Consider the following 27,564-nt stretch of genomic DNA (forward strand, 5'->3'; position numbering starts at 1 on the left):
GGCAACATCAAAGTGATTAACTTTTAACCCTCTCAGACTTGCCATTGCTAAAACTGATTTTACTGTTTCAGCCTTTGCTGTTGGGGCAAACACTTCATCATAATGTATCATTTTCCTCTGTGTAAAGCCCCGTGCAACCAACCTGGCTTTCCTCTGACAACTACCATCAGCCAGCTTTTTCACTTTAAAAACCCACTTACAGCTTATGGGCTTTTTACCTTCAGGCAATTCTGTAGGTACAAACACATTGTTGTTTAGCAGAGAGTTATACTCTGCCTGCATTGCCTTTAACCACGCCTCTTTCTCTAGAGTAGGTAACTCTTGCACTTCTTCAAAGTTTTCTGGCTCAGTCACACAAACCTGGTTTATGGTGGCTGGGAACCCATAACGGTCTGGAGGTTGACCTTTATTACTTCTTGCAGACCTCCTTGGTTCATTAATCTCACCCCCTGGGCTACTTTCAGGACTGCTTTTGGAGTGGATTGACTCTGGAGATCTACCTCCTCCTGTCCCTGTTGCACTTTCTTCTCTCCCCTGCTCCATGCTAGCAGCTGGAGAAAAATGTTCAACCTTTACTTCCTCCCTTTCAGTTTCTCTGGGAGAGCTGCCAATTCTTAGCTTTGTTTCAACTGCCTTATCAGGTATGCTCGGCAGTAAAACTTTTTCTGGCAGCAGGTTTGCATGTATCTTGGGCCAATTTCTTTGCTCATTAAAGCTGGCTGATCGACTATAACTCAAAAGGTTTTTATCATCTTCAAACCTGTAGGCTTTCGTACCACTTTCATACCCAAGAAATAGCAACTGCTGTGCCCTTTTCCCACCTTTTCTTCGGTTTTTCACAGGTATGTCAACCCATGCCTTTGTCCCAAAGATTCTTAAATGTTGCAAACTGGGACTTTTGTTATAGAGAATTTTATAGGGTATGTCATCTAGTACCCTTGACCACAAGCGATTCCCAATATAATTTGCGGTCTTAATACTTTCAGCCCAGTACTTAATTGGAAGATTTGCATCTGCTAACAATGCTTTCATTTGTGTCTGCAAGACACCTCCCCTACGCTCTGCTACTCCGTTCTCTTGAGGCGTGGCCACATTGGTAAGCCTATGTTTAATCCCTTGGGCACGCAACCAATTTCTTAGGGAGCTTGCCATAAACTCCCCTCCCCTGTCTGATTGAATAGAGGACACCTTTTCACCAAGTTGCCTTTCTACCCTTCTTACCCAGAACTTCAAAGTTTGGGCAACGTCAGACTTTTGCTTTAATGGATAGACCCAGCCAAATCTAGAAAAATCATCCACTAGGATTAAACAATACTTGTTGTGGGAGACACTAGGTGGAAAAGGACCAGTTACATCAGCATGAATCAACTCCAGTGGTTTTTTGGTTTCTCTCTGGCTTGCTCTTGCTACTGGGCAAGCCCTGCTTTTAACCTCCTTGCAGATATTGCAGTCTAAGTAATTATCACAACTTTTTATGTTTTTCATCCCCCCACACAACTCCAATGTTTTGTTTAGCACCTTATAGCTAGCATGAGCCAGACGCCTGTGCAGGAGATGAATACACATATCATGGGTCGGGACATTTTGCACATTCGCAACCTTAGATTCACACTGCAGTACATACATATTAGTTCTAAGGCTAGCATTTGCCAACACTGCCCCATTTTGCTTTATCTGGCACTGGTTTCCCACAAAATTTACTTCAAAGCCTGCTTTTGCCAAATCAGGAATGCTCAGGAGATTGTTTTGCAAACTAGGCACACACAATACATTCCTGAATGTGTGTCCCAGCTGTGGGAACACAACCTCCCCCTCACAAACCACATTAGCTTTCTGGCCCGTAGCAAGACTTACATGTTTTTTGTTTGAAGCCCTAGCATCAGTTAGCAATCCTTTTCTTTTACAAAAGGTTTGAGAAGCTCCACTGTCCAGAACCCACAGCTCCTCATTTTCTTGACCATCTGCAGACACCCAAGCAGTAGACTCCCTCTGCTGCCACTTGTGCTTCCGCTGTTTTTGTTGTTTCCTCAGGCAGTCCCGCAGATGTCCACTGGACTTGCAGCAAAAACACCTTTTTACTTTGTTGACCACCGGCTGGTCTGCAGCAGCTCCTCCTGGCTGTTTCTCCGGCTCCCGACACCTCTGCTCTTCCCGGCTGTTGTTCCCTCTGGGATGCTCCAACAGCTGGGCTGAGGTCATCTTTCGCTCTGCACGCCTGTCCTCCTCTGCATACAACCGTCCGGTCACGTATTCCAGAGTCAGCTTATCAGTCTCTACAGACTCGAGGGAGTTGACCAGCATATCATAGCTGTCATCAAGGGAACTCAGGACTATAAAGACTTTGTCCTCTCCCCCCACAGGCCTCCCTCTTAAGGCTAGCTCCTGGAAACAGCCTGTTAGGAATTTTAGGTGGTTTACCAGGGAGTCCCCCGGTTTCTTCCGACACCGGTACAATCTCCTGGTCAGTGTTATCAGTGAGCCAGCTGTCTCTCGCACATGGACAGCCTTGAGCGCATTCCACGCTTCACTTGCCGTCACCTTATCAGCTACGTAGACTAGCTGGCTGTCGTCCACTCCAAGGATGATCGTAGCCAAAGCTTTCTCATCCTTTTCATCCTCCTCAGGGGGCTGCGGTGGCTCTTCCACCACTTTCCACAGGCCCTCACGCTTGAGGAAGTGTTGCATGCGGACCGACCAGATGCTGTAGTTCGTGGCCGTCAGCTTCTCCAGCAACACGCCAGTTCTGGACTGCTCCATCCCTGCAGCTCACCTCCAGCACCCACGGCTAGATAACTGCCACCTGTACTCTTGCGCAGCAGAAGCGTGCTGGGCCCATAACCCTGTCGCGTATTCCACGCGGCGTTTTCAGCAAAGCATTAAGAGTTCCAGGTTTTTCAGTGCAGTCCTTTTTAATGTGAGTTATATACAGGCATTTACAAATGAAACAGTCCAAACAGAGTACTTACAAACGAATACTCTCCACCACAGCACCACCACACTACAGCACAACCACCACCACCACCACTGTTAAACAGGCTTTCCTTTTTAAAACAGGTGATAGCCAATTACACTAATCACACTCCTGCTGAGTCACTCTGACCCAGCAGAGTATTGCATCATCCTGTTGAAGCCTGCAGACTTATCCAGTATCCTGCGAATCCCAACACTCCCATCTCTTGCGGGGGTGCAGTTAGTGCCAGCACCATCCGTTAAGAGTTTGGGTGTAATCTTTGACACCTCCCTTTCCATGGAGGCGCAGATTGCAGCTATAACAAAGGCGGCATTTTTTCATCTCCTCCAAGTTGGCTCCATACCTCTCTCGCCCTGACCTAGCCACTGTGATCCACACGACGGTCACCTTCAGACTGGATTAATGTAACTCGCCCTACGTGGGGCTGCCCTTGAGACTGACCCAGAAACTCCAGCGGGTGCAGAATGCTGCAGCGAGACTCCTTATGGGGTCCTCGCTGCGAGATCACATTCACCCGGTGCTATACCAGCTGCACTGGCTCCTGGTGGAGTACAGGATCAGGTTTAAGGTGCTGGTTTTAACCTTTTAAGCCCTATATGGCCTAGGACCCTCGTACCTACAGGACCGCCTCTCCTGGTATGTCCCACAGAGGAACTTACGGTCTTCAAACAAAAACATCTTGGAGGTCCCGGGCCACAGAGAGGTTAGGCTGGCCTCAACCAGAGCCAGGGCTTTTTCAGCTGTGGCTGCAATCTGGTGGAACGCTCTGTCACAAGAGACTAGGGCCCTGCGGGACTTGACATCTTTCCGCAGGGCCTGCAAGATGAAGCTGTTCCACCAGGCCTTGGGCCAGGGCACAGCCTGACCCCCTCCTTTGGCAATCCTCACAGAACTCTAGCCCAATGGTTGCCATTAATCTGATTTGAATTAATTTTATAATGAAATGATTTTAGAATGTTGTATTATTTTACTGTTGTTAGCCGCTCTGAGCCTGGCTTTGGCTGGGGAGGGCGGGATAGAAATAAAATTTTATTATTATTATTATTATTATTATTATTATTATTATTATTATTAGAGAACAATTCCATTTACACACACACCAAAAAAGAGAGGATTTTTTGCAGGAATGTTCAGGGAAAAGGCACTCAGGGAAGACTTGCCTGACACACTGACTGTTTAACCTCCCTGCAAACAAATCAAAATGGATGCTTTTCAGCGTGGCAGGTCCACACACAAATTATCCATTTAAAAAATCACAAATGTTGCTTAGTTTCTAGAAACTCCCAGGCACACTCTACCAATGCTCAGTAAGTGGGCTGTCTGGAAATTTCAGTGTAATGTTAAGCAATTGTCAAACCACACTTTCCAACACATTTCTCCATAACTTTCTTAACACCCAGAGTCTCTCTCTCTCTCGCCCCTCCCCTCCCCGTTTTGAAAAGTGGGTTTGTGGTGCCAGGAAGGGTGCTGAATGTACTTCAGTTGTACAACATAAATTTGCTGGTATGTGACTAAATCCCACCCACAAAATAGCAAAGGTTGAAATCTTTGTGGTGTTTTCAGCCAAAATGGCACGAGTCGTGTGCACACTTGGAAGTGAATCCCGTTGAATGAAGTGAGACTGCTTTGGAATAAACATGCTTAGAATCTGCTTGTAAGAGTGCTTTTACAAAATAAAGTAAAAATAAATAAATCCCTGTCTCTAATTCAAGTGTGTGAACTTGAGCTAGTGCTGAAGGGGATTTTATCAAAGCAGCCTTCTTTAGGTTTCTGATTCACAGTAAGAAGGGAAGTATCGTTTCTAAGAAAACAAAAATACAAGTGACTGGCAATCTCCATGATAATAAGTACATCTGGCATTTCACATTTTTATGTTCCCTCTTTATGGATTTTAAAACAAAAGTGGTAAATGGCTAGCAGGCATTGAAGGCAAAATCAGAAGGTGTGGCCTATCACTTGACTTGCTGCTTATGCTCCCACAACTGGAAGCACTCCAGACAATCAAGTACAGAATCCTAGAGATTGAATTCCAAACCCTTTGCAGGGCAGCCAAAAAAACCTGTTCCTCATTGGGGTTGGGAACTCCACCCTCATTTGGCCAGGACATTCCATATTTACACCAGCTTTACAATCCCCATCTACGCAGAGCTCTTGCCCTCGCAAGATTTAACGTCTTGCCAACTGCAGTTTTGCAAGGTAGATTATTGAAAATCCCATACTCTGAAAGATGCTGCCCTTGTGGTACAAACAGGTCAAATCCATCATACGTTTTATTTTATTGCCCATTTTATGCAAAAAATATAAGTATTTGGCTCCTTTATTGAAGCAGGGGATTTATCGCACTGACTCTCCCAGGATGTCTTATCTGCTGAACAATTGTAATAATGACGTTGTGGAGAACATGGCAGGATTTTTAAATGACACTATGAAATTACATCACCATGGGTCCTAAGAGCCTTTTTCGTCCCTCACAGTGTATCTAAAGTATCTCTTACCATGTTTCGTGCTGTGTTCTGATCCATGTATACAATGCACTTTTTCTATGCCAATAAAGGAGATTGATTGATTGAAATTAAGGAGGAAATGCCAATAGAGAGATTCTGAAATGGAACCAAACAGACATGATGAAAGCAGTGCCAATAACATTTCTATGCTTTATTTCTAGCTATTGCATCATGTTTGCATACATACCATATAAAATAAAAGGTCATCAACAATGCAGCTATCATGTTCAATTGGTTTCCTTTCATAATGTGAAGTGAAAGTTGCCTAATATTTCCTAATATGAAATGTTTACATAATGCAGTGACCATGGCCTGCTCTGAAAGGCATATTTGAGAAGAGCAAATAAACCACCTTGGTGCTCTACATTGAAAGAGGTACAATCTAGAACACTTACTATCTTTGGCCCTTAGTACCTGAAGGACTTGCTAATTTCTAAAGCTCAGCCTCCTATTGCTGACATCTTCTGATGGGGCCCTGGGTCCCACATGGTCCTTGGCCTTCAGTTAGCCTTTTACCAGGGACTGAGCCTTGATGTGGCAGTCCCTGGGCTGTGGAACTGCTTACCAATAGAGGTTTGGCAGAAGTCCTACCTGATTGTTTTCTTAAATTTGTCAAAAACTGTTATTCGGACAGGCCTTTTCAAACCTGAGATTCTTTGCTCAGTTGGCCTTACCGATGTGTCTGACATACTTATTGTTTTTATTGCAGTATTGGGTTTTGTGGTTGCATACCACCTTGTGATATTTAATATGAAAGTGAGATTTATAAGTACTTCGATAAAGCTACCCCATTAAAAAAAAGAGAGACAAAAAGATCTGGTGGCATTTGATCTTTGTGTGAAGTGAACAGGATGCTTCTACATTGCTGTGGACTCAGTGCTGCTCATGCACAGCTTCTACACAATGTTGCCCTCATCAAAATTATTTTTCCATTTAATCCAGGTTTACCATTTCTATGGAGAATCAAGTAAGTAGGATAAAAAAAGTTTTATTGTTAGTTTTTAATCTGTTCTTGTAATATTGTTTTTATTATTATTAATCTATTGTGTTCTTATAATACTTATTTTAAATTGTTATAATACTATTTTTATTATTAATTAAAATTTAATAATAATAATAAATTTTATTTGTATCCTGCCCATCTGACTGGGTTGCCCAACAAATGTAAAAGTGAAACGTCAAACATTAAAAACTTCCCTAAAGTTTTATTGGCTTTACATTGTATTTTTGTATACAGCTTATATATTTCAAAATACTAAGCAGTTTAGAAATGCTTTAAGATAAAAAAGTAAGATAATGGAACACCCATAAAATGGAATTTGGAACAGGGCCTCATCAAGAAATCTTAAGTGTCACAAGGGGCCTGCTTCTTAGAGAGTCCAATGGCTGCCCCAACTATCATAGTATATTTCATAGCCATTCAAACTCCTACTGCATCAACAGATTAGACTATCAGCACCATACCACCTGTTGGGTCTCCACCACCGCTGGCAATAGCTGAGGCTGGCAATGGTTAAGGCTGACAGTGACATCATCTTGGCCGCAAGAGATGATGCTACAATACTTCCGCTGATAAATACCATTTTTGTGAGCACTACTGGAGCACCAAAGCACACAGAGATTCCTGCCAGCTTTCTTTCCCATGCTGACCAGTCATCTGTGAGCCTGCTTGCCTTGGTTTGGGATCTGCTGCTTCTTTCCTTGTCACGAATACCCAAGGGCGAGGCATTGTAAGTTTGCAACAAACTGCATTTCATAGGAGAAGGGGGGGAGGAGGGAGAGATTTAGACACATGGATATTGTCTGCAAGATAACTTCACACACACACACACAACTTTACTACTATCTGCCTGCATCTTGAAGAAATATGTATTACTGTGGTGACATGGTATTTTGCCCATAAAGAGAATAGTTCTTAAATCTTTTTTTAAAGAGCTATAGCAAGCCATTAGCTACTCAGTCCCCCCATGTGAAATGTGGAAACCACAATGCTAATTAAATACATTTTGATCATACAGGTTTTAGCAAACTCATTTGCATTGCCCCAAGTTTGCTTGTGACACACAGACGCAAATAGTTTGAAGCAAAAAACAGTTTTGTTTTTTCCCCACTGAATTGCCACACTGTATCTGTTGTGTATTTTATGCCTGTTTGGACTTACTGTTTGGTTGTTTATTTACAAAATTTCCATGCCGCCTTCAACAAAAAGCCATCCGGGTAGTTTACAGAATTATAAAATAGAGTCTCTTAACTTTTTTTCAGGGCCTGGGAGCACATTTGGAAATCTGAGAAACTGGGGTGGGGGGACGGGCACCATAAAATACCTATTATTTCACACACAGAAAAAATGAATGATGCTCAGAAACACTCCCTGTCTCCCTCCCCCCAAAAATATCATACGTGGAAACAAACAATACACAGGCAAAAATAGACATTCATCTAAAAAAGAAAAGAAAATACTTGCAAATCATACCCAGAAAGACAACAACAAAGCATAAAAAAATAAGTAAAAAAACCATATTGGAAAATTCCCTTGATGCTCCCTATCCCCCCCCCGCCCCTTAGCAAACTCTCTTTTCGGATTTTAATGGCGAAGACCCAGAAGTGCTCTATCTAGGCAACGGGATGCATTACTCCCTAACTTTTTTTGTCTCTGTGGCCCGTCTAGCGGCCTCCAAGGCGGAAGAGTTTCATATGCCTGTCAGAGTGGTGCAAAACAATGGCCTGATCTTCACCCCGCCCCTCTACTTCCGGTTCAGACGTCACGGACGCCGTCTTTCTTCGAACCTGCCTTCCCTCACGCATACACCCGAACTCCGCGGCCCATTTCACTCTTCCGCCCTTCCTCCTCAGCTCGGAGGCCTATCGCGAGCGGAGGGCGGGGCGAAGCTTCAGCCAGTCAAAAGCCCAAAGCAGCGGCCAGAGGGCGGGCGAGCGAGCGCCGCGAAGGAACTTCCGCTTCTCCGTACGACGACTTCAGGAAGAAGGAGGAAGCCACCGCGGCAAGAGCTGGCGAGATAGCGGAGCGGCTGTCGTGGTAGATTCGAGTCCGGCCGAGCTGCGAATCCGGGAAACGGCACCCCCTCCCCCACCCCGCTCTCAACGGTTTTTTCCTCTCATAAACGTCGACATGACGTACCCAGGGTTCGGAGCGGTGAGTAGAAAGGGCGTGATTGGAGGGAAGGCCTGTCTGTCGGTCTGTCCGTCCCTCTCTCCCCCACCCACCCGGCCGGGCCCTTTTCTTTGGCGGCGCGGCTGTCAGTCTCTCCTTGCTCGTCCTCCCGGCTGGGGTCAGAGCCGAGGGAGCCCGGCCGGCCCTTCAGGCTCCAGGCCCTTCTTTTTAAGGCCTTCCCGAAATTGGTCTCCTTCCGCCGAGCGCCCCCCCCCCCCATAGTTGGCGGAGAAGCCATTAATGTGTGCAGTGCAAGAGGCGAGGGAGAGAGGGAGGACTCTGTTCTCTTACAGCGGGAGGAAATGGAAGGCGTGCCTGACTCTGACACATCAAGCGAGCTAAAGGGTTGCCATTTTAAAAAAGAAAAGAGGAGGAGGGGGGAAAAAAAACACCTCTCCCTTTCTTTCTCTTCATAACAGGCCCAGCCTCTGCCTTGTGGATGACGTACCGCTTACCATCCTATTAAATTTGAATACTTAATTCATGGTTGTGGAGCCACCGCTTAAAGGCATAGCAAGAATATTTTTTGAATGCTTAGGCCGTGCTTCTAGAAACTGGGTGATCTGTTAGAGCAGTACTGGTGTTTTTAGGTCCCTTGGTTAAAAGCACTGAAAATGCTTCAGGAAGACAGCGGGTGGTGCCTGGGGAAATCATTTCAGCTGTCGCAGTCTTTGCTGATTTTAAGCTATCTAATGTGGGACACTGGGCCCTGGGGGGGGTGGTTTGCAGGGAAGGATAATTTGTCTTTTGTCACTGCTCTGCATCCCAGGTAAATAAGGTCATGACTACAGGCTGAATTGATTTTTAAAATGTCAGGCAAGTTAAAGGTTGTAAGAATGGATGAATAGCAACCCATCCGATCTTGCTTTGAGAGAATTGGAAATTTCTTTGCCTTTTGACTAAAATCAGGTGAAATCTCCTTTTCTATATATAAATTTATTTGTTTTTTCAAATTAAAGTTCTCCAATCACATATCCAACATACATCATAAAAACAAGATTTCAAAAAATCTCCTGGACTTCTCTCCTCCCCTTTGATCTGGAGGGAAGATCAGGTGAAATCTCAAGCACCGCTTTGCTACCCCATTATTATATATGTATGTGTGGCTACAAGTCTAGCCTTAAACTTTAACTCAAATTGAGTCAAAGTAATTGTTTTATTGCATGCAAGTGAATTTGGTATATATAAATTTCTAAGTAGAACTGTTTTTTTCTACTCAAAAATTAAAATTTGCAGACCAGCCTTGTGGTTGGCAGTAGTCAAATACTTGCCAGGTCTGTTTGGGAATGGTATTCAAGAACTTTTTCGATGACATTCAGAAAAAAAGCTTACCTTTCCTCCCTAAGAGTGTTTTCCTGGCATGTAATGCTAAACCTCCTACTTCCCCAACCCCTAGAATAAGAAGCTTTGATGTTAGTAGTCTGCTTCCTGGCTTACTGCACAAATAAAAATAGTCAGTTTATAGTGGTGCTGGAATTCCTTCAGTTGCAGGAAACTAGTTGAAACAAAATACTAAGCACTGGTGTGCTTTGGACTACTTTGTATTTGTAAGTAGTCATATTTTTCCTCATTTGGCTAGGTACAGTGTACTTAGTTGAAGTAGCTTGCATCACCACTGCAAAAGTAGCTGAACTAGCTAACTTTTTCTTTGCTGGTGCAATTTTGCAAACACTATTGGGGAAACTCAGATTCCAGCACTACTTTCTGGTACTCCTTATCTGGTTTGCTTCTGTTATGATGTTACTTTGTTGAACTGCCCTTTCTGTACTGCCAGAGTACCATGCCTCCTGTGCCACCATACCCTTACAGTAGTGAATCCCAAATTAGTGGTCAAGAAAACTATCTGTTTCTATAAGTGTAAACGTTATCATAGTAAGATGTAGTGATATTAGAATTGTAGTGCACATACACTCCTTGAGTTTGTGAGGCATTTCAATTCAGTGAAAATAATCTGTTATAGACAATAGATGTTTGTGATGAGCTGGTAAATATAGTGAAATATGTATGTTCTTCTTTTCCTCTTCCTCAAAAGTATGGAGCTTACCGTGGGCAGGTGCCAATGCAAATGGCAATGGGTCAGCCAGTTCCTGGAGGAGTGCAAAGTGTGGCCCATGGTGGATCTCCTGGCTATTCTGTTTATTCTGGTGCCTATGCTGCAGCTGCTGCTGCTGATCCCTTGTGGACATTTTTCAGTGCTATTGCTGGACAGGTATGTTAGTTCAAGTTACTATCTTAAAGTTTTGAAAGAGGGCTCTTATGTTTTGATTGTAGTGTAAGGCATAGACTAGTCCTCAGGAGTTTGTTTGCTAACATGTTAACAGTAACATCTGTATAGATCTGTCAGTGATTTGCAGCTTGAAAACATTGTAAATTGAAGATGGGCATTAGATAGTTTTATTTCTTTTTTAGGGGATTGTGATATTGTTGAAAACTGGCCAAGCTCCTTAGTCACATTCTTTTCCCACCTGGTCAGTCAACTACATGTGTAAATTTGGCTCTTACTTATAGATTTAGATATTAAGTTTTCTTTTATCATCTCAAAAACATTGTATCATCTCAAAAACTGTCTTGTCTGCAACTTTAATACATACTGCCTAGCCTTTGAAACAAAAGGTTCTCTTTCTAAGAATGTGGGGACTCTTAAATATGATACTTTAGCTCCTTGGCTGCAAATCACTGAGCAGATAATTTTATTTCCAGGATTATATGTCATAAGGATGGGGAGGCTGTTTGTAACTGCCTTGGTGCTCCCTTTTCAATGCTGAGAGGATTATATAGAGTTTTGTATAGTTATTAATGAAGTAATAATTAAGTGAGCACTTTTAAATTTTGAGTCTGAAGCAGGCTTCTGGGTTGGAAGAGTCATATACATTGTATGTGACTAGGTATTTTATAGAGTAGCACCAGTGTAATCTGGGCAAAAGGACTGGTTAAAAAAAAAAGGTTATAGTAAAGATTCACGAAAGGGCGTATGCATGGCCCCACAGGTCATTGGTCTCTAGAGCGTTTTGGGACTTGTGATGCCAATATGCATTCTCTCAAGAGTGTGGATCTGCAAAGGCAATATTCATGAAGAACTCCAGTTCCAGGTGAGTAGCTCCTTTAGATTTTTCTCCCCTTGGCATTTTAATTTCTACAGTCTTTACCAAGCAAGGTTTCAAGTTGTTACATGTTACATCCTACATGTTAGCATTTCAGTAAGACATTTTAGGGAAGGCACAACTTTCATTTGTGATTGTCGTCTTCATACCAGGGGAACCATTTCAGATTTTGGTGCTGGTGTGGTTAAGCCAGGTCCAATGGCCCACTCTTCACATTGTAAGTGATGGCTGCAAAGAGCCAGCATATTAAAACAACTGTATTTTAATGATTAACAAGGACCTTGGATGGAATAATAATAATAATAATAATAATAATAATAATAATAATAATAAGCAGGCAACATTGCACAAGCTCTCCTTTCTTTCCTCACCCTTCCATCCCCACAAATCTGGTCCAGAAAGTCCTCCGACCCTATGGATAAGATTTGGGGGACAACATGAGAGGCTGAGGGAGATAGGAAAGAAGGCAAACTCCTGTTGTATGACTTCAGGCCCTTCTCATTCATGCATGGACACCACTGGTGATAACCTAGTGTTATTCACACCACACATGACTTTTTAATGTAAGGCATTGATGACTTTGGTGTGCATAGATCCATTTGATTATATATAGTGCTCCTTTTGTAGAACTAATGAGCTAACAGAGAAATGCTGAGAATAATCACATGCCATCTGATGTAGCAATTGCCTTCTCTAGATGGCACTCCTAATCCACAAAAGTGGTCTTGGGTGGGAGTAACTGATCACTGCATGTAATGAATGAGTAATGAATATTTTGGTACTATTTTAGTATCATTTAATCTCGGTCTAAAACAACCCAGTAGTTCTTTAACTAAAAAAAGGCCCAATTACATAGCATGAAAGGGAAGCACTTTTGAATGAAGATATTGGGAGACCACACTTAGGCATGGTTTCACACCACATTGCACACTGTTGAAATTGCAGACACTGTGCTCCTCACTGACTGTTACTGGGTGCTGTCTAGAAAACAAGGCATGGTCTGATTTGTCGTGTTAGCCAATTGTAGGCTCATGGTTTGGAAACAAGCAGTAGCCTGAGTTTGGACAACATGGCAAACCATTCTGTGGTTTGCTTGTTGGCAGAAGAAGGGAAGGGGTGAAACACTTGTGATTCCAGCAGCGTGCAGCAGCATGCTTCTCATTCACAGCAGATTATATTTTATTTTAATAATTACTTAATGCAAGATGTGAACTAGGTCAGAAGGTAGAACCTTATTTGTTATGTTTTGTTTGCATAGTTGCTGGGAAAACAGATACTTCTGGCCAAATTCATGCTCTTTTACCTCTGGTCATTGGGACAAGCTGATAGATGAGGGGATTTTAAGCTAGTTGTTAGAACTCTGATACTTATTTAAATGAGCATGTGTGAATTTTGAGTATGCTTTTCTGAAGCTAGTCTAAGCAGTGGAAAATTGATAGAGGATTGTACCTGAAGTGGACTGTAGGAGGAGAGAGAGTAGGATGAGCAGGATGGAAACTTAGGGCTTTCTTTTCGTCTAGCAGAGAAAGAGATAATTTCCAGAGTATCCTAGTTCCTAGATTGGGGAATGCGGCAGTGTGTTCTGGGGTAGCACTAGTAAGTGATGGTGAGATAGGTGGTCTTCCTTTGTGCACAGGGACAGTGGCTCCTTGCCACCTCAGGTTGTAAGGCAGACGTTACTGAAACCAGAAAAGGAGAAAGGAAGGTAATTAACAAAATCTGGTATTTGCCTCCTGTTTTTATTCTTCTGGAGAACCAGAAACACTGTTAAGTTCAAAGCAGAACTAGTGTGCTTCACTCTGGCAGCTACTGCTTTGAAACACTAGGCCTGGGATCCCTAGCTAGACGCCTTGAGCCTAGGAACACATTTGGAAGTCTAAAACTGGTGACACTCTGAACTCCCCCAAATGAGCTTAGTAAGCACCATGAGGACACCATGGTGGTCATGGGTGTCACATTGAGGACCTAGCACTAGACACTGTGTGGGTGAGTTGTTGAATGACTTCACCAGAAATACTGTATGAGGAAATAGCTTAAGGTAAGCCATGACTATGAAGTCTAGAAAAGTGGCCAATATATAAAGTAGCTTTCAATTTTTTAATTAAGTAGAATAATTTTAATGTAACAATTTCCAGCCCTTCTATAAAGTTTTCTAAACAATACTGAAGTCTTGTGGGTGCATCACTGGATTCAGGCCCCCGTTTACATTTGAAGTAGTTAAGGCAGCAAGGTCTTGATTAATGGCAGGCAGGATGGGGGTTCATTGTACTGAGAGTTGGTGAGTCCATAGAAATCTAGGAAAGTCTTTGAAGAAATGAGTTGTTGTTTTTTTAAAAAAATGGCTTGCCCAATAGTACAACTGTGTTCTAGTCATAAGGAACGGCCTATAAATATGAAAAAGAATACTGAAGATAATGGGAAACTCTTGTAACTGTAGGAACTCCACATATATATTAGAGCAGCTGTGGGGAACCTTTGGCCTTCCAGATGTTACAGAAGTGGTTTTCAAACTTTGTATCTTCAGGGAACCCTTTCCACGTTGACTTACCTGGTGAAGCACACCGTAGGTACCTACTGTGGAGCAAAGGAATTCTGTAATACACATTTCAGAATTTATCTTAAGTAGGATCCAGGCTTTTTGGCTCCACAGAAACTGACCTTGCATCCTGAACACCCTTACAGAGGAGTAAGGTCCATTGAATGCAGTGGAAATTGCTTTGGAGTAAAATGCTTAAGATTGCTCTGTGAGTGCTCCAGAATGTACTGAACACAGCCCTGTAGCTGTGAGAGATCAGGAAAGGTATTGACAAGCCATCTTTCTGGGAAGTTTTTCACCATAACTGTTTTTGTTGAAGAACCCTTGATAAGCTTCTGAGGAACTCAAGGGTTCCCCAATACATAGTTTGAAAACCACTACTTTAGATTAATTGTATGTAAATGGGGTAATATATATGAAAAAAGGGGGGAATTACGTGCTTTGATTTTCTCCAAGTAGGACCTTAATTGATGACTTCCATAATTTTTTTCTTAATTCTCAAGTGTAATATTTTAGTAAATTTAGTTTTTTATAGGAGGAATAAACATTCACTCCTGAAGTACCAGTCAAATAAGCACAGTCTGTCATCTGCCATGTAGCAGGACCAGTGGGGTGATGGAAGCGTGGGCCTTGACACTCAAAAGAACTGATCAGGTAGAAACTTGCAGTAACATGGGTATTACTTTTGGAGGGGTGGGTAAAAGCAGGCCAGTGAAGTCATTTCTGAGTGTTGTTGCATTGTGGTCAGTCAGTGAGACTCGGAAATTTATTTACCATCAAATTCCAACAATCCTTTCCTGTGAGCTTACCCAATGAAAATTATTTTGTATTTGTGGGTAAATGGTATAAGTACCTTCACACTATTGCATAGTCATGTTGGACAATTATCTCTAGGATGTGACTACATAGATCCACAGTTGACTAGAGATGTTTGACCTCTTTAGTGTTTAAATGTGGCTAAATAACACAAGTTCATATTCTTTCTCCTGAAACTCATGATCAGCGTATAATAGTTTCTTAGACCTAGCCAGGAGGAAGATCATCCCTTTCAGGTTAGAACAAGAGATACATTTACACATGCTTCTGGGAAACTTCTTGTAAGAAGCCCAGTCACTTTAGGATAATAGGGTTTGCATGGGGTGAAAATGAAGTGGGTTTTGAATTTACGTCCCCCTTTACATTTTCATTGGAGAAGCTCACACACTAAGCTTTTCATTTTTATTTATTGCTATAAAAATCATCCCAAGGGAGGGGATGATTTTACAGTAATATTTACATTAAGTGCATGTTAGGAGACAAGATTCTTTGTGCCGTGTTAGGTGTGACATCTTAGTAGGATAATGTATTGATGTACCATGGTAGTTGAAATGCTTCATGTCATTGTAAGCAAATCTTCTGTGTGATAAGCTTTAGTTGATCAAACAAGTAGCTCACTGGCATTAGTACAGAGCTTCAGAACTGTTCAAAGAGCTGCTTTATAGTCTTTCATTTCATTTTCTGGGTTTTTTATGTATACTATTCTTGCATGTAGATATCTTCTAAACTTAAGGTAACTGTTTGATCCTTTTTTGTACGCAGCTGGATTTGAGCTGACCTGTTAAACAACAATGAACATATAGGTATAGGGTATACCTGCAGGGAAGTAGATAATGGTGGGGAAAAGCCATCTTGTGTTGGTTTTAAAATAATCCGCCTTGTGATTTACAAAGCTGCGCATGAAACTTTTAAAATAGATTCAACACTTGTGGAAAAAAATTCAAGCAAAAAAACTTCATATGAAAGAGCTGTGCTATTGCAATAAATCACTGCAGGACATGAGGAAGTTCTGCTTCATTTTTTAAAAAAATTAGGAAATGTTAGTTACTGCTTAGTTATTTAATTTAATTAGTTTGGCAAATTTCTAGATGAGTAATTTTCATGGTATTCTAATTCTCTTAATTGAGGTAGAACAGTTGGCTAACAAATAAAATTCACACATGCTTGATTTTGTATTACTAGATAGGTTGGTATATTTGAACCACAAATTTGTTATGCATTAATTTTACAGGATGGTGAAGTGGATGCTGAGGAGCTACAGAGATGTCTAACCCAGTCTGGAATCAGTGGAACTTACTCTCGTAAGACTTTGTTGCTTCTGAACACCTTAAATTCAATCTCCAAGAAGTTATTGCATTCTTCTATCTGTCTTGGCCAGTGCTGCACTGGCTGGGGCTGGTGGGAGATGTAGTGCAAAACATTAAGTTTGTTATTAGATGTATAGTCCACCTTTCTCCCAGGTGCTCAAGGTGGTGCAAGGTAGGTTAGGCTGAAAGACTGTGAGCAGTCCAAGGTCTCCCAGGAAGATTCGCAGCTGAGTGGAGATTTTAATTCTGGCCTGTCAGGTTCAAGTCAGGGAAGATTGTTCTTCATTTCCCTCTTGACTTGCTTAAGTCCTGTTTGCCTCTCTGTATCTGTAGCCACATGACTTGTTTGGGCAGTTATGCCTTGAGTGATAAATATTGCATTTAATGTCCCTGCAACATGTGTAATGCAGCAAACAATGAGTGTGGCAGATGGCTTAATAAAATGTAAGGAATGATTTTTATCCAAACTATAGCATGTGATGATTGGAATTTCACAGGTGTGACTGTGTATCCGAAGAGCTCAGAAGGCAGATGTTCCTCTTGCTCTGCCTCCTGCCATTGATGTTTTCAACTATTGTCATAGCTTATTTGATCGTTCAGACGACTTGGAATACTTATTCCTGCTTGTGGATACTTCTGCTCACTTTCTGCCTATCAAGGAAGCATATTCATTTTTGAATTCTTTCAGTTGCTAATTTGAACTCAATTCATAGCATGCTTTGCATACTACTTGAATTGTTTTTATCAAGGAATAGTTTTTTTCTTTTACTTTTCTGATGTAAATTTTATAGTATCCTCCATTCTCATGCTAATTCACACAGGTTGTATAAAACCTTTAAAACAGGAAAAGTATTCTGAATACATTTTCATTAGGTCTGTCTCTTTTTTATATATAAATTAGCCATTGTTTTGCTAGCCATTACCTGTACATGAATTGCTAGTCTTTATAAACTTCATTATGTTGCTAGTCGTGATAGTTTGAACAATAGTTATTAGAGCTGAAATCAATATATGCCATCTAGAATTAATGCATCTTTCACTTGTAATTTCAGCATTCAGCTTGGAGACGTGCAGAATTATGATATCAATGTTGGATGTATCCTTGGAAAAAGTCTTTAAGTATAACTGTAAACTTCCATTTCATATGAAACCAGCTGGACCCAGGTTCAATATACAACAGGACCAAGGTTTCAGGATGCAGGATTCTGAATATGTTTAGGAACAATCTTGTTTTGAAAGATGAAAAGAAACTAAGATTGATGAGCTTGTAGGGCCAGCTAAGCATTCAAAAACATGCTTTAGAACCTTCACTCCATATTTTGTGTTAACAGAAACTGGATACATCAGCAAAGCTAATTCTGGACACTGATTCTGGGGGTTAAGCTACAGCTGCTGGCTTTGTGCAGTGGGAACTGCAGTTTAAACTACAGGCTCAGTGTGTTAGCCAGCATGTGCTAGTTACTGGGCTATCCCAACTCAAATGTGACCAACAGCAACAAAGTAGTGAGTATTGAATGGTATTTATGTACCAAGTGACAGGAAATAACTTAAAGTAATGTGTGTGGTTTTAAAAACAAACAAACAAAAAAGCCTGTAATATTAGAGATAAGTTTGGAAAGCATACTACACTTAAAATAAACTGAATTTCATACCACCTAGGTTGGCAGTACTTGGTTTTGTGCTGCTTTGGAACACACTGATATTTTAAGGATTTTCCTTCTTGACCCTTTGCATCCTGTAGATCAGGGTGTAAATAAACAAAAAACAAGAAATAATTTCACTTGCTCGGATAACTTGAACGTAGAACAGCAGCTTAAAATGTTCTAAGCAAACTCCTGAATAAGAAGTTGGATGATATGTATTCAAAACAAAAAATCTAATGCTGGTTTATGTAATTCTGTTCACCAACTTTCTTCAAGATGGTCTGTTTTCTTAACTATTACATTAGAGAGAGAATACTGGGAAAATGGGATACAATGAATTTAAGGAACTCTGGGGCGCTCTCAGTGCTTGGAAACAAAATTTCATGATGATAGATCAAGACCGAAGCGGAACTGTGGAACTTCATGAATTGACTCAAGTCATTGTAGCTATGGGTATGATACTTTGGCTAGACATGTGTTTTCAAGTAACTAATTATTTCCCTGTAAAAGTAGAATGGGTTGCTAGGAAGAGTATTTGAAAATGATATATTCAGGACGTTATACAGTATTTTAGTGATTGGCTCTAGATAAATCTTGGTCATAACTTGCTCAGTCTATGGGTAGAAGAGCAAGCCTTTAAATGAACTCTGAGCAGAGTATTGGAGGATGTATGTGAACAGGAGTCTGACATTTGAAAGGATGAAGTTGAATTATGTATTGCTGCTCTCTTCTCAAAGCATCTTCATACAAAACAACCATTGGTCTGAATTGTCCAGGATTTTGAAAATCTTCATTGATTGCTTACAGGGTACACAAATAATGCAGGATTGAATTGCTCAGGCATACATGACAGAAGGCGATAGTTCCAGTGTGAGCACAGTAGAAAAAGCTGCTGGCTTTCCTATTAGAGAACAGGGAGATTGATTGGGAGGACATCTTTGAAGTCCTCTTAGTTTCTAGTAATCCATTCTGATCAATGTGCCTGAGAACTCAGGGTTTGGGACCAGCATTACAGCTGTAGATGTGATTCTGGGAGCCCATGTCTTTGCAAAATGGGGTGGGTGGTGGTCTAGAATCAGCCAGGTGCTTATTCCTTCTCTTCCTTGCCCATTGCTTCCTCTACAGTCCCCTTCTCACAGTTTGGGCTCTAAATCCATATTTACACATTGCAGGAAAAGCATTTTGGGAGGAAGGTTAAGCAATTCTCTTTCACTTGCCCATCTCTGCTCCTGACATCCATATCCAGGTCCCTAGTGAATGTGTGAGACAGTCCTTAGAGCAATGGACCTGCCTTCCTTCCCTTAGTCTGGGAAGGAAGGAATATATCATAGTATTATATAATTTCCCACTGTACCTAGAAGGGAAAGATGCAGCTCCCTCACTCAACACCTGCTTTATTCTTGGAGTGCATGTATTGTGTTCCCCTCTTGAGTTTTAGTTCAAAGAGGGCTGTGAATGCTAGGAGCTGTTTAAAAATATTAAGCTAACAAAAACGCTTGTTTAAGCCTTTTGCTCTGAAGTTGACATGTTTTTCTCCTTGACCTCGTCTAGGTTATAGGCTAAGCCCACAGACATTAATTGCTATTGTAAAACGTTACAGCAAGAATGGCAGAATCTTTTTTGATGACTATGTGGCTTGCTGCGTGAAGCTTCGGGCTTTGACGGGTAAGGTGTTTTAGAGTTATTTTTGTAACAATTCTGTATCTGATGCCAGTTGATGACTATTTTTGTTACATTTGTAACTGTAATTTTTTCTATGTTGTCAGCTGCCTTGAGCACGGTTTGAACTGTGGAAAGGTGGCATACAAATAAAATGATGCATGTCTCTAAGTAATGCAGCATTAGAATCTGAAGTGAGATTAAATTTAAGGGGTGAAATCCCATGATGTGCAAGTGAGCTTCCACTCACTTCCCCTTTCTCTTTCTCCTGCACACTCCAAAATCTGCTCTGTAGGGTTGACAATCCTCCAGAACAGATTTTGAGGGTGTGCAAGCAAGAGGAGAGGGAAGTGTCATATTGGAAGTCCCAATATGCAAGCAGAAGTCTATTCGCTCTTTTGTAGGCAGTATCTGATGCAACCCAAGGACTCCTTGCACTCTTACTTTTTTCAGCTTAAAAATCAGGTCATTGTGAAATACAAAATGCAGTAAATGTGACAAAATACTCAGCAGCTGGGTCTGGGAGCATGATATTCAGGTAGCTGCAAAGCACGGCATAAACTTGAAACATCTGGGGCCAAATTGTGTGCCTTGTATAATCCCGTTGACTTGATTAGGACTGAACATTCCTGAGACAATTGTCTGATTTCTTTGTCAGTTAGTGGAATTTATTGTGACTCAATTGAAAAGGATGCTTTTGGAGGATATAATCTTGTGTTTGGTAGAATATTTTAGCCCAGTTCCAGTCAGTGAGACTTGAGCATGCAAACAAGTTTCAGACTGTGCATCAGAATGTTTACAATATAAATGTTACTTTCTTTTAACAGATTTCTTTAGGAGAAGAGACAGCATGCAACAGGGCATTGTGAATCTTGTATACGATGATGTAAGTAAGATAATTAATAACTGGTTGTTCAAATTATAACTTTCATTATGTACCTGCAATATTGTCAGGTGCTTTTTTTTCTGGAGAAAGAATACTCTCAAAGTAGTGATTGTTCTTGGGAAATAATCTCAGAATAGTGTTGAACTTCTTTCAGAATCTCATCTGTGGTGTCCTGTGCATTAAACTGTGTTTTTCTCCCAACACCCTTAGTTCAGTTGAACTGTCATGCTTGAAATCTTGATTAGCCAGTTTGGTTATACTGTACTCCGGGATGTTCAGCCTTTGGAAACTATTTGTATGAATGCTAATAGTACAGCAGGAGTTCCAATAAATTTTGCATTGGAAAATCTGCAAAAACAATGCAGTTCTAATAATGCATCTTAAATAGTAACTGCAAATGTTATGGGCCTTATTTTGACTGCAGTTAGGTATTGGATCATAGAGTTGGAAGGGATCACAAGGGCCATCTAGTCCAACCAATGCAGGAATCTTTCACCTAGCCTGGGGCTTGAATCCACAGCTCTAGGATTAAGACCATCTCTATTTTCCAAGCAGACAGATGAATGAGTCTCTTGGCCATGCATGTCGCTTTTTTGCTCCTTCCATTTTGTGAGTGAAATATTCTGTGAACTATTTAACTATTCCAAAACTCTATTTTGTCTGAACCAGGAAACTCTGAGTAACTGCTTTGGAACAAGTCAGGATATGAAGCCACGGTTCATAGGAAATTAGTTGAAGAGTTCCTGTTTTATTCCTTCTTTGAAGGAGTATGGTCATCTGAACCAGCCCACTCTGTTAGAGTAGTCTTGACTAATGTGTTATTAGGCAGGTGTATGCACACGTTGTATTCAAAACACTGGTCCTTTGTGCATTAAATACTGTTTCTCAGATTTGGGATGTTTATGGCATGTCCTTCAGCTGGGAAAACATAAGTGTTTGGGGCAGGTAACTCATTCACAGTTGTTCTTTATTTTCCTGGATTATTACTAATGTCATGGAAAGCAGTTGGAAGAATAGATCAAATAGATTCCTTGAACTGCATATTCAGTTCTCTCAATTTCCATCTCAACAGTAGCAGAACTCGCTGCAATTGCCAAACCCTACCACTATGTGTAGCTTTCAGCCTGCAAAGATACAAATATACAGGGAACAGACTGCCAAGGCATCTAAAACTAAGCAGATGCATGTCTATGCTTTATCACAGTTTTAGGGCAGATGATTTTCATTATCAAATTTTGCGTCTCTTGTTGCATTAGTACTCTTTGTTCAAGTAATGAGGAGCCACATTGGGTGTTACTGAATACTGAAAGTACTGTGTAGGATGGTGATAATCTGTGTGTTTTGGGGTTTGGTGATTTTTGCTGTTGCTGGCATACAGTAAAAAACTTGACTCTGTTTTGATAATAAAGTATATCTAACTTCAGTTATGATTCTCTGGTCAATAATTTTATTTGACTGGCACATTTTTACCTTTTTATATTTGCTTGAATCCACTGTTGAACTTCTGTAAGCAGCAAACTCAATTTTTTCACACAAGGGCTTTTGAGGCTACTGTTCATGAAAGTAGGAAAACAGTGTGTTTCTGAACCCCTCCACAACCCCCTGAGCTGATTGCCAACAATACCAATCCTCCTGTGCAGATTTTCAGGAGGCACAATGGACTTATAGGGTGAAGCTTCCTCCTCCTCCTCCCTTCCTTCAACAGAAACATTTTGTGAGCAGAATTCTGCTCTGATTTTGACAATTGGCCCCAATATATTTTACTTCTTGACCTGCATATAGTGAACAAATCCCAAACTGCACTATGCTCATTCTTTGTCTAGTTAAAAAATCCCTTTCTTTAAATTGGCAGTTAATATTACAATTGCTTTTGTTTTTCAGTTCTTGCAGTGCACCATGGCTATCTGAGTGCCAACTGTGGAAGAAAATTCCATGTATAATTTCAACTACTTTGAGAAAACTAACTGAAAATGCTGTGAAAATGAAGCTGCCATTGATTTTTCCACATTTCTGCCTGCTAATGCATCATTTCTGTATAAATATATTTGACTTTTAGTGTGTAGTTTGACAATAAACAAATGTTCACATTTTACAGTAATTCTTAGAAGTGTGCCATTCTTTATGCATATGGATGGTAGACTTTTTATATTTTGGGATTATGCTCTCAGGATTGATAAAAGGAAACAATCACATTTCATGTAATGGTTATAAACAGGGTTTAGTTTATCTTAAAGTGCACTCCCCCCAATACCTGCTGGCTTAAATTGCAATAAAGATTAGCTGTAATTGGCATTCTAGTGTTCTACAACCTCTGTTGTTTCATGTGCTGCACGCCTATGAAATAATAAATGCCTGGAATAAAAAAGAATTAGTATTTGTCACAAGTACAAACTTAAAACATATTTCTTCTTCGGGATGTTCAGTAGATTTATTTGACTGTAGACTAGTATAACATGTTCATAGTGAAGATTATATTTAATGGTAGTTGAAAACTTTTTGTTTAACTATTTTTATCCTCTTGAAGATGTAATCCTCAGAAGAATTCGTGTGCCTCTCTAGAGCACCCATTTTTTCCTTTAAATGTTTGAGGCTTCTTTCTTAGATGTGTGAAAGAAAAAGTCCTAATTGACCCTTTCTTGTTCTCAGCTAAAATCCCCATATTATTTGAACAAACTTGTGAACAAATGCCTGAGCAGATTGATTACAGAATCCAGCTCTGTGCATCATATACAGTGCATTGTAGTTACTACCAGAAACAAGGGCAATGTTGACTGCCTGGGAAGCTGTTGGTATGAAGTAGCTTCTTGCATGGTTGTGATAATTTCAGCCAGGCCAGCTTATTGATGCCATTTTCTTTTTCTAGTAGCTACTATTCTGCAAGTTTAACGTGTAAATGGATGCATACCAGTGCTTTTTCTTTTACTATTCAAGCCAAATCTTGCATCTGTTCATTATTTGTGAGCGTAGTGAAACTTCAAGTTAGGATAGCAACACTTTCCAGGCTTTGATCAATGGGCTTGATAACGTTTGGGTCTACAAGATATGTTGAGATGAATCTGCAGCCCAACCTTGTGAGCCGTTATGCAGGTGCTGCTGCCCCAGGTAGTAGGTGGGAGGAAGTCAAGGTTAGGATAGGGCTTTGTGCAGTTGCAGCAGCTGGCATCAACAGATGTACAACAATATATTGTTTCCTCTGTGCTTCAAAGAGCACCAAGCAAGCTCTGATGAAGAGGGCAGAATTGGACAGCCCTCTGTATTGTTAGGCCCCACTGGAAACAGCCAGAGGGTCTATTCAGTGGTGCAGCCTTGTTGCCATTTCTTGACATGTTTGATGGCATGATGAAATCTGCATGTTCAGACCAATTTGCTCGGCCAAGGATACATTACTTAGCTGCCAAGGCACAAATCCAGGTTAATTCTGCCACTGCTAAACATTTTAAGGGTCAGTTTGCCTATTGTGATTTAAAAAAATTCTTGTGCTGAGACAGGTTGTTTTTAGAATGGAATCAGTAATGTATGGATTTAACACTTCAGTTGTTTGTGTCTTGCAGCATCTACCCATAGAATCTCACTAGTATAATGGACTCTTTTCTAAAAGGATCTTGCGTTATCATCCAGTCCCTGTAACTCGTATTGGCAGTTTAAAATCAAAGTTCTGAAATCATTGACACTCTTCGTATGCATATTTTGCTGTTCACAATTGTCGAGTAATAGTTGTAGATTATTTGCAATCTGCTACGTAGCGATTTTCGTACATTCTGAAATAACTGGATACTGTTCTAACTGTACAAATGTAGTAACTATTTTCAGTGCCATTCCAGGCAATTGTTTGGAAATAAACTTGGAACTCGCTTTATATTCTTTCATACCAAGACGGTGTAAATCTGACATGATACAGTTCTTGAGCACTATAGTAATGTTGCAGGATATGCTAGATCTTTAATAATAATAATAATAATAATAATTATTATTATTATTATTATTATTATTATTATTATTTAAACTTTGATTTCGTTGAAAGCATTAGCACAGCATGGTAGGTGACAGTTGTAGGTGGGAGAAGATAACTTTGTGAAGATTCTTAACTTTGAAGTGTGCGAGACCAGCTGTACAATTTCAAAGAAAAAGTTGTAGTACAACTCCTTTAAATCTCTCTTGCTACATACACAGGTGGAGTTCATGCATGTTTCCAGTCTTTCAAAAATGAGTGTTTGCTAGAAGGGTAGCATTATCCCAGGAATATCCCAACTCCCACCAGCCCCAGCCAGTATGGGCAATGATCATGAAAACTGGTATCAAATAACAGCTGACAGGATACAGATTCCACATCCCTGTGTTACACGCTTCTCACAGTACTATTTTTCTCTACACACAAAATTTTCTACTTCCTTGATCATGCAAATATGTGAGGCTGCCTCAATGATTAAGAGGAATCTATCTGAGATTAAATACACTGCATATTTCCAGTTCTATGAGGGATGACTTGGGAAGATCAGTCTGTACTCTTTGCATGTCATAACTGATGTAACAAAAAATAATTAGATGCAGCAACTGCTGCCGAGTGTCCCAAAATAATGTAGGATCACAAATGAATAACCACCCATTGTGCATACCGCTGAAAAAAGATCTAAAGGTATAGTTGGGTGATACACATAAAAGCAAACTCTTTGCATCTTCATTATCCTGGAGTCTGTCTTAATGGCGGGAGGTAGTTGGACCTGAAACACATAGCTGGAAGATTGGGGAGGCTAGCTAGTGGTATCCTATTTAATTTCTACAAATGGACCCATAGAAAGGAGTCTTGAGACCTGGTTGAGATGTCTGAAAATTACTGAAGCCCAAGGGTGGATGCAAGTCAGTGAGGTGACACTGTTCAGACTCTGCGAGGCTCACTGGTCCTCCACCCACCATTTAAGTAATAACTGGCATAAGTGAGGCTGAAGCCCTCCACTGAAGGCAAGTGATATACCCTCTCCCCAGAGGTGGCTAGTGTCCATTAGGGCTAGTGAGGCAGAAGGCGGGAAGACCAACAGTAGGTGCAGCCAGAATCAAAGGCAGGTGGGAGAAAAACTAGAAATGAGATTAAAAGGAGGGCATGGACACCAGTGTTGCCTCCTGGAGTTGCAAGAAGGTTGCAAGAAGGCAGGGAAATTAGGATTGGCTGAGCGTAGATTGAGTTTGCAGTGCTACATTTGCAGTAGACCTGCCTCTCCCTTAAACCCCCTGTTTGTCCAACCTGGGACATGATACTTGCATCTCTTTCAATTAAAATCATGAATGGCCTTAAGCATTAAAAAACACACATACAAAAATAGCGAAGCCATCTAGAACATTTTAAACTACTGCCATATGTGGCGATCAGTATGACTAGCAGAAGCAAAATCTTCCAAGGGCAATTTGAGCAGGCCTATCTCCATGCTGCCAAACATCTGGTGGCTTGCTCCTGATAGCTGGAGAGGAGAAATGCAAATGTGGGTATAAACAAACCAAGGCTTCCTTGCTTCAGTGAGGCACAACTAAAGCTCAGAGAAAACAGCAACCACACAACCCTTCAGTTCTACAGATGCATCTGTATCTAAACTTCAGGCAGAAGGCTCAGACTGCATGCCACCACCGTGATGTAAATAAGCTAAATTTCAGGAGAACCTAATAAAAATTGCTGAAATAATTTAAAAAATGTTTTGAGGACCAATTTGTTGTTTTCGTTTGCAGCTGGTTTGGGGGCACAAAAAGCTTAGCCCTGCTTTAACTGGCTTAAATTTCCTCAGGATTCAAGAATATTGGAGCTCCATCTTGTATAACTGATATTTCTGGAACGGACGATTACTGTGTGCATTCAGATTTGTGGACTTGGAACCTTTTTTAATTTCTAACCTAACTACTAACATTCCACTGCTAGCTGTTAGTGCAGGTACCTAAAGTTTCTGAAGTGCTCTGATTCATGTTCATCCCTGGACTATAACTGCAGAATACTACTGTTGATCTTCAAGCCTTCTTTTAATAAGATCAACAAGCTTTTTAAGGCTGAAAGTTCCTACATGTATTGAGCTGAGAATAAGTCTCAATAAATTCAATGGGACTTCAGAGTGGACACAGAATCTCATGGTTAATCTCTGCTTATAAGACAGTTCCCCATTACAATATTTTAGGTGTCATCTTTTCAGTTTGGACCGAGTAGGAGTAAATAATTCAATTTACAGAGAGAAGAAAGTTCACATTTGTTTACCACAGCAACTGAAATGGCTTTCACCTTAACGCATAGGCTCACGATAAACTCAGGTGAGAGTCAACGAGTTCCTTAAAGGATCTCAGCGTTACTGCCTTAAGTGTGAGCCAGTGTGGTGTAGTGGTTAAGAGTGGTGGACTCGTAATCTGGTGAACCGGGTTCGCTTCCCTGCTCCTCCACATGCAGCTGCTGGGTGACCTTGGGCTAGTCACACTTCTCTGAAGTCTCTCAGCCCCACTCACCTCACAGAGTGTTTGTTGTGGGGGAGGAAGGGAAAGGAGAATGTTAGCCACTTTGAGACTCCTTCGGGTAGTGATAAAGTGGGATATCAAATCCAAACTCCTAGAGTTTCGCTGGTTAGTGATGAGAGCGTTCTCATTGACATGTTTGGAACATGTGCATTTAGGATCCAGTGATGGGGCAATGTAGCAGAGAATATAAAGGAAAGCACAGCTGGCCTAAAAAAAGAATGCAAGGAATAAAGTAAAAGAGCCATTTGTTTTGCAACAGCCATATAGTATAACTGGAAATGATAGTTTAATGACATAAGTGCAAGCATTTTTATGTGCCAGTGGGGATTTGTTATATGTTAAATAGATCTTTCAAAAATCATTGGTTTTCACATAGAAACCTATTCAATTATAACACATTTTGAACTCTTGTAGCAGGGCTATGCTGATACATGACCACTAATAGGCTTTCCTTCCTTCCTTTCTTTGAGCTAGTGAGCCACAGCTGATGGA

At 40.9% G+C, this 27,564-nt stretch overlaps 2 protein-coding genes across 3 annotated transcripts in view; one reads left to right on the top strand and one right to left on the bottom strand.

The window, feature by feature from the left end:
- IFIH1 (interferon induced with helicase C domain 1) overlaps positions 1 to 8,020 on the bottom strand; it is a 34,969-nt gene extending 26,949 nt beyond the window's left edge. The window contains exons 1-2 of the mRNA XM_083493743.1: positions 7,056 to 8,020; positions 5,467 to 5,571 (exon numbers count right to left, since the gene is read on the bottom strand). Coding sequence (XP_083349869.1) covers positions 5,467 to 5,493 — 27 coding nt within the window. The 5' untranslated portion in view covers positions 5,494 to 5,571; positions 7,056 to 8,020. The remainder of the gene's footprint in view (positions 1 to 5,466; positions 5,572 to 7,055) is intronic.
- A 217-nt stretch (positions 8,021 to 8,237) lies between these two features.
- On the top strand, positions 8,238 to 24,451 carry GCA (grancalcin). Of its 2 annotated transcripts, XM_083495094.1 has the most exons (9): positions 8,441 to 8,629; positions 10,680 to 10,856; positions 11,635 to 11,736; positions 16,332 to 16,401; positions 17,460 to 17,503; positions 18,356 to 18,503; positions 19,602 to 19,715; positions 20,537 to 20,595; positions 22,477 to 24,451. In XM_083495094.1, exons 3-9 carry the CDS (start codon positions 11,668 to 11,670, stop codon positions 22,501 to 22,503), a joined length of 531 nt encoding a protein of 176 aa, XP_083351220.1. In that variant the 5' UTR covers positions 8,441 to 8,629; positions 10,680 to 10,856; positions 11,635 to 11,667; the 3' UTR covers positions 22,504 to 24,451. The 2 variants fall into 2 exon arrangements, with proteins under 2 accessions (XP_083351219.1, XP_083351220.1); XM_083495093.1 differs by lacking the exon at positions 11,635 to 11,736 and having other exon boundaries at positions 8,238 to 8,629.
- Positions 24,452 to 27,564: the final 3,113 nt, after the last annotated feature.

This window comes from Podarcis liolepis, assembly GCF_965112155.1.
Source record: "Podarcis liolepis genome assembly, chromosome: 1".
Lineage (NCBI taxonomy): Eukaryota > Metazoa > Chordata > Lepidosauria > Squamata > Lacertidae > Podarcis > Podarcis liolepis.